This window comes from Panthera tigris, chromosome F2, assembly GCF_018350195.1.
Source record: "Panthera tigris isolate Pti1 chromosome F2, P.tigris_Pti1_mat1.1, whole genome shotgun sequence".
NCBI classification, from domain to species: domain Eukaryota; kingdom Metazoa; phylum Chordata; class Mammalia; order Carnivora; family Felidae; genus Panthera; species Panthera tigris.
In genome coordinates, this window is record NC_056676.1 from 20,143,053 (window position 1) to 20,160,619 (window position 17,567).

At 39.2% G+C, this 17,567-nt stretch overlaps 1 protein-coding gene across 4 annotated transcripts in view; it reads right to left on the minus strand.

Annotated features, from left to right (window-relative positions):
- Nucleotides 1-17,567, minus strand: part of SLCO5A1 (solute carrier organic anion transporter family member 5A1) — a 307,342-nt gene that overhangs the window by 67,951 nt on the left and 221,824 nt on the right. For all 4 annotated transcript variants that reach the window (XR_006213027.1, XR_006213026.1, XR_006213025.1 and 1 more), the window contains exon 6: nt 12,018-12,235. Coding sequence is in view for 1 of the 4 variants with exons in the window: in XM_042973270.1 (XP_042829204.1) it covers nt 12,018-12,235 (218 nt within the window). In the remaining 3 variants the exon portion in view is untranslated. The remainder of the gene's footprint in view (nt 1-12,017; nt 12,236-17,567) is intronic.

The window sequence follows — 17,567 nt, forward strand, 5'->3', positions numbered from 1 at the left end:
ATTGGATTTGGACATTTATAAAGGGCATTGTTGAAATAACAGACAAAGTTCAAACAGAGCTTGTGGTCAAGGTGGTAGCACTGGATCAATGTTCATTTCCTGATTTTGATGGCTGCCCAGTGGTCATGTAGGAGGGTGTCCTTGTATCTAGAAATCACACACTGAAGTAGTACAGGACAGCAGAGCATCATGTCTGCAACTTCTCAGATGGGTCCAAACCATTGACAATTGGAGAACTGGAGTACAGCTGCATGTGCTACTTCTGTGGCTTTTACATAAATTTAAAATAGTTTAAAAAACATGAAGTTTAAAAACATAAGCTAAATCCATACATATGCTGTCAAATACCTGATTTTTATGCTGTACTATATATTTTAGATAAGTTTATTAGTGTCGTTTATAACTGTCATCGTAAAATTAAATGCAGCAGTAGGGGGCGCCTGGGTGACTCAATCGGTTAAGCATTGAACTCTTGATTTCCACTCAGGTCATGATCTCACTATGAGGTAGAGCCCTGCATCGGGCTCAGAAGTAGGCATGGAGCCTGCTTTAGATTCTCTCTCTCTGTCTCTCTCCACTCCCCCTCCGTCTACCCCTCCCTGCCTCTTGCCCACATGCACGTGTGTGCTTTCTCTTTCCTTTTCTCTTAAAAAATAAATGAATGAGTGCATAAATAAATAAAATTTTTAAAAATTCAAAATGCAGTAAAAAGCCTGATGAAGGAGAGATGAGGTCATGATAGTGATTCTCATTTTTTTATTGTTTAATGTTACAAAATGTTACAAATTCTATTGTAAGGGCAAGGTGACACTAAAACCGGAAATGCCTTAAACACTAGTAAAGGAGGAATAAAATTCAATACAAAGCACCAGAATTCAATAGCATGTAATATAAGCTATACATAGAAATCACTTTTAGCAGAAGTGTTACTTAAGGAGTGCGCTTGTCATGAGCACCAGATGTTGTATGTAAATGTTGAATCACTGGGTTGGACACCTGAAAACTAATATTGCATTGTCTGTTGGCTAGCTGGAATTTAAATAAGAACTTTAAAAAAAACAACCCTGTTACTGTCATTGGAAAATCCTTTGCTTGTTCCCACGTGCACATCCACAGTAGCGCAGGCAACCAGCCGGCATGTGCACCTGGACCGTGTGTTGAGTTGCATGGTGATCGTAATGGTGCTCCGCTACAATAAATTTGATGGAGTCCCCCAATTACCTTGTTTCAGAAAATCTGAGATGTGTGGTGTGGCTGGGTTCCTGTGGAAGCTGATTAAGGGCAGAGGCAATAGCTTCTTGTTCTCCGAGGCCTCACAGCTCACAGCATAAAATGAGGCAGCAGGTGCTGATATCTGTGTAAGTTTTTGACCATCAGGCAAGTGTGCCCCAATATGTGTGAGTATTTTGTGCTCAATCATAAAATAAGCCTACAACTTGAAGTATCTACTTAGAATAAAGTGGGGTTTTTTTTTGTTTGTTTTGTTTTTTGTTTTTGAAGAGTAAAGCTTTAAGTGAGCCTGAGTTTCATAGGAACCGAAAGGTGGCAGGCATCTTTTAAAGTGGGCAGAGGGAGAAACTCACTGGGAATACATTTAGTCTGGTGTGAAATGGATCCCATTCTGGAGATAGGTCTGTGGGGCACTACCATGCTGAAAGACCCCTTTTCAGTGGTTCTTTACGCTGATGTAGCAAGGTTTGTAGCATGTGACCTGATATCCCAAAACCAGCCTATTGGGCCAGGCAAAGAGGCTGGACTCAAAGGTGCTTCTGGAAGGTAGCCCTGCAGCCAACAGGCCTGGGACACCCCATGTGAACCACATGCTGGCCAAGCCCTTTATTTCACGCCCCTTAGTGTTGGCACCTGAGACAGAGAGTGAACTAGGCAGTGAGTATGAAGATTTGAGTGAGAACATAAGTAAGGAAAAGGAACTGAGCCTCAACCTGCAGTTGAGTATGCAGAGTGGCTGTGGGTCCGGAAGCAGGGACCACATTCCCAGAACTGCCAGGGGCCCTTGAGAGAGCCTTACACTAGAACCCCACTATCTTAGGGGGCATGAACTTGCTTCTGTCCTTTACAAACTGAAAGCACACATCATGCCTTTTTGTCTTAAACTACTGAAACAGACTTTCTTACATAATGATAAATTTGAAAAAGATATACTAACAGAGAGAATGACCAAGAAAATAAGAAGGCTTGGCTGCCATGAACTTGACCTCACTTGCAAGACCCTTAAGACAGGGTTGCTCTCCACCCTTCCAGTTCTGAAGTACTGTGATTGCCCACCATAAGCTCCCTACAGGGCCATGGTCTTTCTTGTCTCTACTATTAACTGTATCCCTCACCAGTCTGCTCAGCAAATGTCAAGTTCATCCATCTAGTCTATAAGAGACAGCCCCTCCGGACAGACAAGTGCTCCTCCTCTGTGCTCCCACAGCATGCCATTCATACTGCTACTCATCAAGTCTTCCATAGCTGTGTGTGTTTACCTGTTTCAAGAGAGTGTAAATGCTACAAAAGTAGGACTTTGGTACATCTGTATAGCTTCATCTCCTAGCATATATCTGGCATTTAGTAGGTCCTCAAAAACATATTTGGAATGTGTTTATTAACATTCATTATAAGATCATAGCAACAATTTGTACTAAAACAATATCCACATACTTGTAAGAAAATAAAGTCTATTCCAAAGATGCCTAATTTCCTCCTGAGGAGTGAGCTAGTTTTTAAGAAAGTATAAGATAAACGTTGATCCATATAGTGGTAGACTTACCAAAACCACAGAAAAATGTGAAGGACCAAATAGTCCTTTTCAAAGTATGGCTTTTGAGAGCTAAAGAAACCTAAAAGAATTTAGATCAAATTATAAACTAAAGATTCCATTAAAGAAAACAATAAAATGCTAACAAGAGAAGAAGGAGGAAATATACAGTATTCATTCATCCAGCATATCTGGGAAAGAGGTGTTTGGTATGCTTGAATTTTTCAGATAACTGGGCATTTGCCTCTTAAAGCAACAAAGCTGTAGACATTTTTTTCTATGAATTAACTGGTATTACTGGAAAATCTATAGCATAATTTGACATTTTCTTTAAGATTCAAAGTCACAATTATGAATGATAATATCTATATGCTAATTTGTTTCAATATATTTTTAATCCTTCTATTTATTTTCTGATCTTTTTTGGTTGCGGGAACATTCCTTCCCTATGATATGTCATGGTGTCTGTTTTTGTCTGCTGACATTCTACTTCCACATCAGCTTTTCTCTGTTACGTTCTTCTAAGGACCTTTATTAGGTAGACATAGATTTCAATTTTGTTCTTTTGACACCTGTTTTTTTTTTTTAATTTAAACTGGGGATAGGATGAGGGGAGTGGTTTTATTATTATATAAAATGGATGATGGGAATGCAAACTGGTGCAGCCACTCTGGAAAACAGTATGGAGGTTCCTCAAAAAACTAAAAATAGAACTACCCTATAGCCCAGCAATTGCACTACTAGGCATTTATCCATGGGATACAGGTGTGCTGTTTTGAAGGGACATATGCACCCCCATGTTTATAGCAGCACTAGCAACAATAGCCAAAGTATGGAAAGAGCCCAAATGTCCATCGATGGATGAATGGATAAAGCAGATGTGGTGTGTATACACACACACACACACACACACACACACACACACACACACAAACAATGGAGTATTATTCGGCAATCAAAAAGAAGGAAATCTTGCCATTTGCAACTACGTGGATGGAACTGGAGGGTATTACACTAAGTGAAATTAGTCAGTCAGAGAAAGACAAAAATCATATGACTTCACTCATAGGAGGACTTTAAGAGACAAAACCGATGAACATAAGGGAAGGGAAACAAAAACAATATAAAAACAGGGAGGCGGACAGAACAGAAGAGACTCATAAATATGGAGAACAAACTGAGGGTTACGGGAGGGATTGTGGGAGGGGGGATGGGCTACATGGGTAAGGGGCACTAAGGAATCTACTCCAGATGTACAACATAGTGATTCAACAATACATTCTATGCTCACAATTAAATAAATAAATAAATAAATAAATAAATAAATAAATAAAACAGATGAATACTATGAAATACTATGAAGTTGTCGACTGAATTCTATTACCTGGAAATTAACATTAATCCCAGATATAAATGATAAACATCAAATACCAAACAAACATACTGACCCTTGTTAATGCTTTTTGTAATTTTTCTGACATAGATATTTTTGGGCATAATATGTCTTCTTGTGGAAAAAACAAAGATATATCTAAAGTTTACAGCCCATGTCTAAATTCAAATAAAATAAATATCTTTTCAGAAACAATTTATTGATGTAAAATTCACATAACATAATTAACTATTTTAAAGTAAACAATTCAGTAGTATTTGGTACATTTACAATGGTGTTCAACCACCACATCTATCTAGTTTCAAAATATACTATTTTATTATAAAAATAATGTAAGCATTTATGTTCAGGAATGATATTGGAACACACTTTCATTTTATTCTTTATAACTTTATGCACTTTCTAAATTTTCTACTATGGGTATGTATTGCTCTTATATTCTAAAAAAAACCAACTGAACAAACAAAAAACTGCAATTTTAAAAGGATGCAACAATATGTCCTCTTCCAGAACAAGTCTTCCCTGACTCAGGCAGCTGACTTAGGAATTCCTTCCTCCTGCTCCTTCAACTTTCCTTAGAATGTACATACCTCCATTTAAAGACTTCTATTGTATTATGTCTATTTTCCTTTCTACCTCCTAGTTCTTCATTCTATAGTAATTGGTCAATAAAGATATTTGTGAAAGACAGAAAGCAAGAAAGCAGGAAAGCAAGAAAGCAAGCAAGCAAGCAAGAAAGAGAGCAGGGCTGGGAGGGAGTTGTTCTCCTGTGTAACACGGCCAACATAGAACCCAAGCGTCCCTATTTCCTGCTCATCTTCTTTGAAACTAATGACCCCCACTGTGTTCCCTAATCATAAGTCTCCCTGAAAATATTGCAGTTTTCCCTTCCCCTCCAAAACACTCTGGCAAATGGCATTCCCTGCTTGCCAAAAAAAAAAAAAAAAAAAAAAAGAGTAGAAGGATCTAGGTGACTTTGCATATCAGAATCCCCTCTGGGCCAGCATGTGAAGCTCCACGGCCATTTACGTACAAACAGTGGACAGAAACAGCAGCTGTCAAGGCCCAAGATACATCATTAGTGGTTACTGGCCACAGTACTGTTGTGCTTGTTTAAATCCAGCATCAATGAGTATTTTTATATATAACTTTCTAAGTAGATACTACTCTGATGAGTAATCCCACAGTTAATTTGCACTGAATGTAAAGAAAGTGCTTTCTTTTTCAGGAATTCTTTGTTAGGCCTGTTACCATTTACCTCCTAAGCTCTAACTCTAAAGGTCTGGCTTACCACAAGATGACATATGTACAACAAAATAAACGCAAAAGAGAAATGAAACAAGGAACCAGAGATAGAGAAGACATAAATACAGCAGAACATCAAAACCAGAAAAAAAGGAATTAAATATGTCTATAAGATCCTTGCTGGGCTTCAAATTTGACTCTTCTTCCCGGCCACCAAAACAAAAAGTTGTACAATCATCGTTTGCAGAAAAAATCTAATTGCTTTTCCTCACTCTGTTGTAGACTAGTGATTCTCACAGTGTGATCCCTGGACTACCAGCATCAGCATCACCTGAGAAGCTGTTACAAATGCAAATTCTCAGGCCATACCCCAGGCCTCCTGACTCTAATGCTCTGAGCCAGGACCCAGCCCTCTGGGTTTTAATAAGCCCTTGTGGTGCTTCCTAGAGAGCCTAAGTTTGAGAACCACTGTTTTCACTACACAGGGTTTTATATAAAGGGCAGCAGGCAATGCACCTATGGCAAATATGGGGAATTCAAAAGCAATGGCTTTCAAAACAAAACAAAACAAAACAAAAAACAAAAGCAACAGCTTTCAATAAAAGCTCCAAACATAAAACTAACCTGTAATTCAGCAAAGGAACAAAGGCAGGATGCAAGAGGGCTAACATAGCATAGACCAGGCTTTGGTGATCCCTCTTTGCTGAGTCAAGGATTGACCCCAACATATTCCATACTATACTAGTTTTAAAACATGTAGCAAAGGGCCACATGCAATAGTTCTCGATGTTCTTGGGCAACTCAGATTTGGGATTTATTCCTCTGCTCCTCTCAGCCAGCTCCTCTCCCCATATCTGAGGTTGAAATCCTGAAACCAGCTTTGACCCCTTCATCCCCATTATCCTCATATCAGTTACCACATCCTATAGACACAACCTCTCTTTCCCTTCTCATCACTCAATAATTCAGTCATCAAATATTGACTATCTACTAAGTGGTATAAATTCATCAAGGTACCTGGAGGACAAAATATCCTTGCCTTCGTGGGGCCTACTTTCTCACTGTGGAGACAACAAATAAGATAGATAAATAAGTAAAATATATAATATGTTAAATAGTGATGAGTACTAAGGAGAAAAATAGAGGAGGGCAGGAGATAAGAAGCTTTGGAGAGGAAGGTGGAGATTTGTAAAAAGGGTGACCAAGCAAGGTCTCACTGAGAAGGGACACTTTGAGTAATATCCTGCAGGAAGTGAGGACTTCTGGGGAAGAGCATACCCAGTACAAGAATGTCAAATGCAAAGGCCGTGAGGTGAGAATATGCCCGGCAAGTTTGAGGACCAGTGAGGAGCCCAATGTGGCTGAAGTGGAATAAACAAATGGGCCTGTAGGAGGGAGATGGGGTTAAACAGATAAGCAGGGACCAGATACTAACCCTGGTAGGTCATAGAGGGAGGAGACTTTTCTGCGAGTGAGATAGGAGACCACAGAAGCTGGCAGAGGAGAGGCATCCTTCTGGCTGCAGAGTTGAAAGCAACCAAGAGGGAACAGGGATAGAAGTAGGGGGACTAGTTTGGCAGGCTACTGTCCTTTCCTTGTTTGCTACTCAAAACTATCATCGCCTTTCCCTGGGACTCTGCCATAGCTTTCCACCTGGGCCCCTCCTCCCATTCTACCCCTTTCCCTCCCTAATCTACCAAATGGAGTGCCGTCAAATGTCTGCTCAAACCTCCCCACTGCCCCCTAGGGACAGATTCCATTAAAAGTTACTAGAACTTGGGGCACTTGAGTGGCTCAGCCGGTTAAGCATCCAACTTCAGCTCAGTTCTGATCTCACCGTTCACGGGTTCAAGCCCCACATCAGGCTCTGTGCAGACAGCTCAGAGCCTGGAGCCCACTTTGGATTCTGTGTCTCCCTCTCTCTCTGACTCTCCCCCACTCGCACTCGGTGTCTCCCTTTCTCAAAAATAAATAAACATTTAAAAAAAATTTTTTTTAAGTTACTAGAACTCAAGCTCTCTACAACACAATGTGGCCATGCCTTCCCTGCCCAGCCTCATCTCGCAGGTATCTCCACGTACAACCAACCACAGTACACTTGCTCCGCATTCTCAAACACATCTACACAGTCTGACCTTGCCTTTGCTGTCTCTGACTGGAACCATCCAACCTCCACCTACCGAAACCCTCCCAGCCTGCCGGGGTTCTCCACCAATCCCACCTCCTCCATGAAACCATTCCTGACCCCTCAAACAGATGTTCCCTTGCCTGCCATTGAAGTTCACACCATCGTGTCAGCCCTCCTTTCTGGTCTTTCCATCTGTACTCATCCTGTCTCCCTCCATGGACTACAAGCGCCCTAAGGGCAAACCATGGCTCACTCCTCTTTATCTCCGCCGCAGCATGGCATACAGCACTTCGACAGAGTGACTAGTCATTGAATTAAGTGATGCCAACACAATCCTTCAGTGATAAAAATCCCATAACCTCCAGTAGCTGTTTTAAATCAGTTCATCATTTCAGAATAACTATTTTATTTAGTTAGGATTATAAACATATTGCAATCTACCACAGACAAAAGTCTGGAAGAGAAGAATCTGTTATATTTTACGCTAATTAATAATGCTAAGCAGTTAAAAGATTAAAAGTGGACACAAAAGTAAAACATTTTTTCTTATGATTAACTGTAACCAAAAGTTTTCTATTTAGGAAGATATCCAGCTAAATTTGGAAGACACCAAAATGCTGGACCTCAAACCTCAGGAAAATTGATCTAGTTAAGAATTTTAAGTGTTTATTTTTATTGGTAAGATTTTGATGCAATCAATGTTAATCTCTTTATGGAAAGGTGATGCAGACACACTAAAAATTCTACTTTCTCCTTTGTGGTGTTTTAAAACAGTCTTATTCCTGCATAATTTATAACAAGAATCTAGAAACACTGAGTCAGATTTCCCCAATGTCTATCATTAAAATGTGGAGGCAGAGAGTGGATTTGTATGGTTCAAATCATTTTTTTTAAGGAAGTATAAGTTATTAACTTGGGTATCTTGTCACCTCCTCTTTGAAGAAGCAAACACTGGTATCCAAATTTCAAATATTAAGTAAAGGGGCACCTGGGTGGCTCAGTCAGTTGAGTGTCTGACTCTTGATTTGGGCTCAGGTCATGATCTCAGAGTTGTGAGATCGGGCTCTGCACTAAACATGGAACAGCTTAAAAGTCTCTCTGTCTCTCTGTCTCTCTGTCTCTCTCTCTCTCTTTCTCCCTCTCTGCTCCTCTCCCCCGCTCGTGCTCTCTCTCTCTCTCTCTCTCTCTCAAATAAAATTTTAAACTTTGGGGGCATCTGGGTGGCTCAGTTGGTTAAGCATCCAACTCTTGGTTTCAGCTCAACTCATGGTTTGTGAGTTTGAGCCCCGCATAGGGCTCCAAGCTGACAGTGTCGAGCCTGCCTGAGATTCTCCCTCTCCTTCTCTCTCTGTCCCTCCCCTGCTCGCTCTCTCTGTCTCTCTCTCTCTCAAAATAAATAAATAAAATTAAAAAAAAAACAAATATGAAATAAGACCTAAAGGATGGAGCACCTGGGTGGCTCAGTTGGTTAAGTGCCCAACCTCGCTCAGGTCATGATCTCACAGTTCATGGGTTCCAGACCTGCATCCAGACCAGCCTGAAGCCTGCTTCGGATTCTGTGTCTCCCTCTCTCTCTCTGCCCCTCACCTGCTCACATTCTGTCTCTCTCTCTCAAAAATAAATAAACATTAAAAAAAAATTTTTTTAAAGACCTGAAGGAGCCCTCCTGCAGAAAGCTGGACAAGGGAAAAAAGAATCTGAGAATCACACTCAGACTTAACTCAAAATGAAATCTTAGCAACCATTCTTTAATTCAAGGCCTCAATGAGGGATCTCCCTTTCGTAACACAAACTGTGTCCACAGTGGAATGACTCCCAGAGATGTAATTTGTCCTTTTGAAAGCAGATTAAATATTAGACTGTCATTTCCTATAGGTGATAGGTATTACATATTCTGGAGAAAATCACTAAGTACAAGATAAATAGGAATTAATCGTAAATATTCTATTAAACATGATTCCTACATCATTAACATCATGTGAACCATTTTCAGCAAAATATTTGCACTTCATACTCCCATTAAAACAGAATTCCTTTCTAAAAGGACAAAGTGCTTCCTGAAGTCCCAGTCCAGATACAATTAGAGAACCCAGCACAAGTGAAAGTAAAAATGATTCTACAAGGGATGTAGAAATATACCTCAGAACTGTCTCACCCATCAAGTAGGGAAGCTGGGGTGTTCATCAGCCAGTGGTTAAGACTGCCATGGGGAGGGGGAGACCTGGGTGGCTTAGTCAGTTAAGTGCCCGACGTGGACTCTGGTCATGATCTTGTGATTCGTGAGTTGAAGCCCGACATCATGCTCTCTGCTGTCAGTGCGGAGCCTGCTTCAGATCCTCTGTCCCCTCTCTCTGCCCCTCCCCCACCCTCTCAAACATAAATAAACATTGGTGGGGGGCGGGGGGGAGGCTGCTGTGTGGAGAGTGGGAGAGTGTTAATTCCCTGGCACTTGATACCCGACTCAAGTAGGAGCCAAGAGGTTTCCCAGCCCACAAAGAAAATCCTCAGGCAAGAAAGACCTGCAGACCTTCAGGAAGGTACCAGCAGCCAATAGGCCTCCACCACAAAGACGGTAAGGTCCCAGAGGGAGATGGGACATGAACATCATTGCCTACACTGCATCCTCCAAAGGAACGCCATCCCCCTCTCCAGTCATATCTGTTGTTGGTGTTTGATATCAGTCTTCTCTTCCTTTTCTCTACTATCCAAGACAGCATATATTTCACATTTAAGCATCTACCCCTAAGCTATAAAATATACAATCTTAGCTTACCTATGTCTTTATTTTCCCTTTGACTCTACTTTATATTCTTTATAAATTAAGACTCTAAGTTGGGGCACCTGGGTGGCTCAGTCAATCAAGTGTCCAACTCGATTTTGGCTCATGTCATGATCTCACAGTTTTGTAAGATCAAGCCCTGGGGGCTCAGTGCTGACAGCATGGAGCCTGCTTGGGATTCTCTCCATCCCTCTCTCTCTGCCATTCCCCTGTTCAAATGCTCTCTCTCTCTCTCTCTCTCTCAAATAAATAAATATTTTTTTAAAAAGACTCTGTCTATTCTTGTGTTGTAAATTCTTTAATATCAGTCTTGCTCTCTATCAAGTTATAAAAAAAAATTACTCCTTGGTAATAGCCAACAGTATCCATAATACACCCATGAAAATGATGGGTTGGCCCACATGATAAGAGCTCAGGCCACACTAGCATCCAAAGAATCCTTGATGGTATTAGAGGAGAGTAATTTTTGCAGTTCCAAAAGTATACACTGTCACAAAATAATTGCAGGGGGAAGGGGAGTAGAGGAGGCAGGTCTAAAACTTAACTGGGAAGGACCATTTTCAAAGAAATGTGACTTCACTTGTTTTGCAAAAATATGGTCTTAAAAAAAGTCCGATCTAACTATTATTTTTCTTTGACTGCAGGGACTATTCCGTAATATATTAGTAACTTCCTTCTAGGCCTAAAAAGTTCCTCTTTGACTTTAGTGTGTATATAATCAAAGTGAGAGGATAATGTGCCTAGGTAAATTTTACCTAAAACAATCTTGACTGATGTAAGCACTTGGTAAATCCTATGCTTCATAATTTCAAGAAGAAAAAAAAAAAAATCAACTCAGGGATTAAAAGGCTGAAATCAATGGGAATGTGGTATTATAGTTTTCTTGACTTAGAGGGACTTACTGTCACTCAACAGATAGACTGAACACTGAACAAATATTGCCTGGTTAAAATTAATTTGTTTGGGTTTGAGATTGCCTAATCTAGTCTTTAATTTTAAGACAAATAAAAATGAAAAAATAGACCCATACACATCTCTGAAACTTTCTGGATGTTTTTACACTGATGTTTAGAGGCCCATTCTATGGCCACTTACAAGCATCTGACAGAGCCACTGTTAAATGAGATTGCTACCCAGTATTATATTTTACTTTTAGGTAAGGATCAGGCCACACATCACCAAACCCACATTCCTCTGGAAAAAAACCATTCATCATACAATGCAGTATTTTAAAAATCAGACATCTCTACTTACAGTAAATGACATACGTAAATATCTGTATCTTTAGGGTCTATATCAGTGCTTCTCAAACAATCTGTGATGAAGAACTATTTTTGAATTGATGTTTCCAGGCTGTCATATACTGATACTTTTGCAAAATATATTAAAGAGGAACTATAAGAAAATAAAATGTTTACCATACAAAATGCAAACTAAGTTTATTATCTTTATTAGATTCAACAGGCATAAAGTTATTGTCAAATATCTTTAAACGTTTCTCAGCACTTACTCAAACTTTCAGTACTTATCACAAGCCAGTAGCAGTTGGTCGGTAGCACTGGCCTTGGACCACAGTTTGAGTAGCACTGATCTAAAATACCATGCACTAAATAAATAAATGAATGAATAAATAAATAAATAAACACACACAGATAAAAATAAGATAAAATAAAATAACGGCACACATATTTTCTCAAAAGATATACTTTACCTCTGACATTCTTTCCAAATCCCATAGAAGAAACTTTTTTGTCCACTTGTTCACTATTGTTTGATTTCTCCTTCATAACGTCATCATCACTAACAACATCAGCAGAAAATTTTTTCTTTTTCTTTTTCTTGTGTCGAGGAGGAAGCTTTTTTGGAAAAGTAAACATTGGGAATATCACAAGAAACATTGCAATGGCACAAAGGAGGAATCCACTCCACCTAAAAAATTGGGAAATGTGAATAGCATTTATGGCCTTTGTATTATGAGTGAGAACAAATTAGCAAAGTAGAAGTTCATGGTAATAAAATTCTCCAGGGAAAATTTTTTACCTTCAACAACTGTAAAGCAATAGGAAGTTGGACAAACTAAGAAAGCACAGGAGTCCTCCCTTTCTATGTTATAAATGAGAAATCTACCCAATAATTATACTAGTATGATAATGAACATTATAATTAGCAACCTGACTAGAATTTTATTCAAATATTTGTTAGTTCTGCTATAATGTGCATTTTACCATAAATCAAGAAATAAAAAATAAATCAATAACTCATAAGTATAATAAGAAAATAACACAGACTCTCTCAACATGCTTTGTGGACCAAAATAGACACATTTTTCTTACAGAAAACCATCCTTACCTCATGTGAAATGTATTTTAAATTGCTAATGGCATTCGAATATTTTTCTGCAAGAATTTCAGAATATATTGAGCCTCTTAGCTGGCCCTTACAATAGTTAATCATGAGGGCCACCGAAGACACTTATGTTTGATCACTGCCTTCAAGAACTTACCTAGTTGTAAAGGAGCTAAAAATATAAGAAACAATCTCCAAGGAATGCACGAATGTATACAATTAAGTGTTAGATCATGTGGTATAGACTATGAATGCTATAACCATTCAGATAAAGGAAATGTGTGTTAGAAACAGACACAGGAGAAGCAGACCTTGGAGAAGCAGACCTTGAGCTATGTAGAATTGAGAGTCTGTCATTGAACTCATCTGAGGTTGCCATGCTGCAGAGAGCAGAAAGCAAATGTAGAGAGTAGAACTCAAATTCTAGTTAAGGCCTTGGGCTTCCTGCTTATGTAATTCCTCAGGCGCAATCTCTCAGTCCCCTGTCAACCCTTTCTTAGCAAAGCAAGTAGAGGCTTCTAATCCTACCTAACAGGGTTGCCACTTTCTTACATACTGACTCCTTGCCTCTAATCTCTGTCCTTAAAGCTTTCAGGTTCTTAATGCTCAGACTCTGACTTCTGTATCAGCACATTCCTATAGTTGCAACCTGGATGCAAGCAGCATTATAAGCATCGGTGTTGAAATCAACATTAATCATCATCCATTAAGAATATTAATCATCCATAAAGAATGTAGATCGGGGCATCTGAGTGGCTCAGTCAGTTAAGCGTCTGATTCTTGATTTTGGCTCAGGGCATGATCTCATGGTTTGTGAGATCAAACCCCACGCTGAGCTCTGCACTGACAGGGCAGAAACTGCTTGAGATTCTCCCTCTCCCTCTCTCTCTGCCCCTCCCCTGCTTGTGCTCCCTCTCTCTCAAAATAAATAAATAAACATTAAATATATATATATTAAAAAAAGAATACAGATCAATAGAAAAGTAAAAATTCATTCAAAAACAGCGTTTCTATTAAAGTACTGTTATCAGCTGCTAAAAAGGTCACACTTTTGCTGACAGAATAATTCCAAATAATTCCATAAACCAGTCATTAATAACCCAGTGTGCTATTTTCAAAGATACTTAAAGTTATATCAAATGAAGATTTATAAACAATCAGAAAAAAAGGCTTTATTTTGAGAAGATTGCTCAGAGCAGACTTCTAGCAATTTCAATTATTCAGTGTACAATCAAGAACCCAGTGCCTGACACAGATTAGGTACTGAAAATCCTGAATAAATAACATTGAATGAGATAGGTTTTAAAAAATAAAGTCATCTGTCTACAGAGAACATGGCTACGATCCTACCTGGCCCGGTAGTAACTCACTGCTTATGGGGCCTTTGCTGATCTGTCCCTCCTTATCTACCACCTTTCTGCACACACTACATTCAAGTCCCTTGAACTCCCTCAGTTCCCTAGACCAGAACAGGACAGATAGCGCAATATAAGGGACAGTTCTAGAGCTGTGGCTTCAGACAAACATGGGTTTTGTCTTGTCTTTACCACTTACTAGCTCTAAGATCCTGGGGAAATTATTTCACTTTTCCAAACCAGCTTTCTCATCTGAAAGAAGAATACTACTAACTGCTTTTTGACGTCATCAGAATTAATAAGACAATGCATACAGTGGACCTAAAAAAATGCCTGCTCCCAAATCAGCAATCAATTCAAAGTAGCTAGTTTTGTTTTTGTTATGTAGATCTGTATTCAGCAACACTACCCACCTCCACGCAGAGATATCAAATGAAAATTATATGTAAACATTTAAGATAGACTTATAGTTGGGGCACCTGGGTGGCCACAGCCAGTTAAGCATCCAACTCTGGATTTCAGCTCAGGTCATAGTCTCATGGTTTGTGAGACTGTGCTGCGTTAGGCTCTGCACTGACAGCACAGAGCCTGCTTGGGATTCTCTCTCTCTTTTTCTCTCTGCCCCTCCCCTGCTTGTGCTCTCTCTCTCTCAAATAAATAAATAAACATTTAAAAAAAAATACACTTATAGTAGTCCAGAATAAGAGTAAATAACAGAAGGAAGGGAAAAATTATAGCAAATAAACAAAAATAATATAAAAATAGTATAAAAGTTTGGGGTCTTTTCAAAGCAGAGCAAGCTGGCCCATATTCTTCAATGGTCTTCAGTAGCATCGACAAAATGCATGATCTAATCACAGAGCCAAAGAAGACCCCAAGAAAAGCTGAGGAAGACAGAAAGTATGTGCTATATGTTAGCAAAAGACCATCAGTAAGAACTAAAACTGAGAAACCAGAGTCCCTAAGTCTCTTTCATGAAGCATTACTCAGAGATGACTCACAAAGTGGAGCCAGTTAAGTATATTGACTAAGAGCTTCGCCTTGGACTGTTTCTTATCCCAGCTCTCACTGCCTCCAAGGCTTTGGGCAAGTTATTCAAATCACTGTGCATCAATTTCCTCATCTGTAAAGTGGGCATTAGTGACTACATATGGTTGTTGTGTATGTAGGCCTAAATATGAGGCTTAAACAAAAATGTCTGTGAAGCACTTAGTACAATGCTTGACACACAGTCATCACCCCATAAACATTAGCACTATTCATGCCTTCCTTCACTCTCTCAGTATATAGTTATTGAAAAATCCATCATTACTACTAGGCATTGGATTAAATAACATTGTATCAAATACCTCGCTTCTGGTCAAGGTAAAAGTCTATTATAAACTAAGCTACTTGATAAATAAAATTCAATTTTTGAAGAGATCTTTATTATACAGTTCTATATTGACAACTTTTATCATGTATACAACTAATATTGGACCATTAAAATAAATAGGGGCTCTTGGGTGGCTCACCCAGGTAAGCGTCCGACTTTGGCTTGGGTCATGATCTCGCGGATCATGAATTGGGACCCTCTGTCAGGCTTTGTGCTGACAGCTCAGAGCCTAGAGTCTGCTTCAGATTCTGTGTCTCCCACCCACTCTCTCTCTTCCCCTCCCCTGCTCATGCTCTCTCTCTCCCTCTCTCTCAAAACTAAATAAAAACATTCTTTAAAAATTTTGTAATAAAATAAATAAAAGTTCCTGAACATTTATTAAATTCAAAGAACTGAAAAATAGCTAACACAAACCATGTAACAAGAACTATTCTTTTTTCTCTCTTATAAAAAAAATTTTTAATGTTTATTTATTTTTGAGAGACAGATTGAGAGCAGAGGAGAGGCAGAGAGACAGGGAGACACGGAATCTGAAGCAGGCTCTAGGCTCCTCATTGTTAGCACAGAGCTGGACATGGGGCCTGACCCCCGGAACGCAAGATCATGACCTGAGCCAAAGCCAGACGCTTAACCAATTGAGCCACCCAGGCACCCATAGCAAGAATTATTTAAAGCTTCACAGATACAGACCCTTTTATTCCCCATAACAACCCTATGAAGTAGCTACTGCAATTACTTCTATTTTATGGAGTTTTTTAAAACCAGCAACTGAGGGGCACCTGGGTGACTCAGTCCATTGAGTGTCCAACCTCAGCTCAGGTCTTGATCTTGTGGTTTGTGAGTCTGAGCCCTGCGTCAGGCTCGCTGCTGTCAGCGCAGAGCCTGCTTGCGATCCTCTGTCCCCCTCTCTCTCTGCCCTTCCCCTGCTTGTGCTCTCTCTCTCAAAAATAAATAAAACATTTAAAAAAATTTTTTAATAAATAAAAATTTAAAAATTAAACCAACAACTGAGGCACAGAGAAGTTAAGTAACTTCCTCCAAGGTCACACAGCTATTAGGTAGCAGACTAAGATTTAAACCCAGGAGAATATGGCTTCAGAGTCTGCGCTCTTAATCACTCTACTTTGCTACCAATTGGAGTGATGTCTACTAGTAAACTTTAAAAAGTCAGTATATGGGGCACATGGGTGGCTCAGTCGATTAAGTGTCTGACTTCAGCTCAGGTCATGATCCCACAGTTCATGAGTTCGAGGCCTGTGTTGGGCTCTGTGTTGACAGCTCAGAGCCTGGACCCTGCTTCAGATTCTGTGTCTCCCTCCCTCTCTGCTCCTCCCCTGCTCATTCTTTGTCTCTCTCTTCCTCTCTCTCAAAAATAAACATTAAAAAATGAAATGAAATGAAATGAAATGAAATGAAATGAAATGAAATGAAATGAAATGAAAAATTAAGTACTTATGAGCCTGAAGCTCGTATCTCTTTCCTTCTCCCTGCCCCCAATTTGGTCCTCTTCATCTTTCCCCCTCCCTCTAGATGTTCCCTTTATTGACATGCTCTTTTCACAGACATCTAAATAGAACACAAAATATACATTGAATGTTCATAAACATATTTTAATAATCCACTTTTCCGAGAATAAAAAAAATCCTTACTCTGATTTATTTCAGAACTGTAAAGAAAACAGTAGTCGAGACCAAAAATTTCACTATTGGTTAAGAACTTAAAACTCCTGTGTTATTCCCCTAATGCTGACAAGGGAACTTCCTTTTGTATGATTTAAAAATTCTACCAGTCCAAGTTCATCTAGATCTTAGCACATCCATCTTCAAAGAGCATTACTTATGAAAAGAGAAGTGTTATGTAACTTAATTGATATTTCTTAACTGCTTTGAAAATAGAGTGTTAAGCATTATTCTCATGTACTTAAGAGTTATGAGATTATCTTATGATGAAATGCATAGGTAACAAAAATGCTCTAAGAAACTCTTTTGAAAGTAATCAGTTGACACTAATTTCTAATAGTGAACTATTCTCTTTATTATAAAATGAGCATTTCTTGTCAGTGTATACCTATTACTAATCCATGTTAAATGAACTCAGGAAGCCAATACTTTTCGGTTGGTGCTTGCTATCATGAAGAAATAACTTATGTGCAAGGTGAGGACAATGAAGAACTCGAACACAGTCC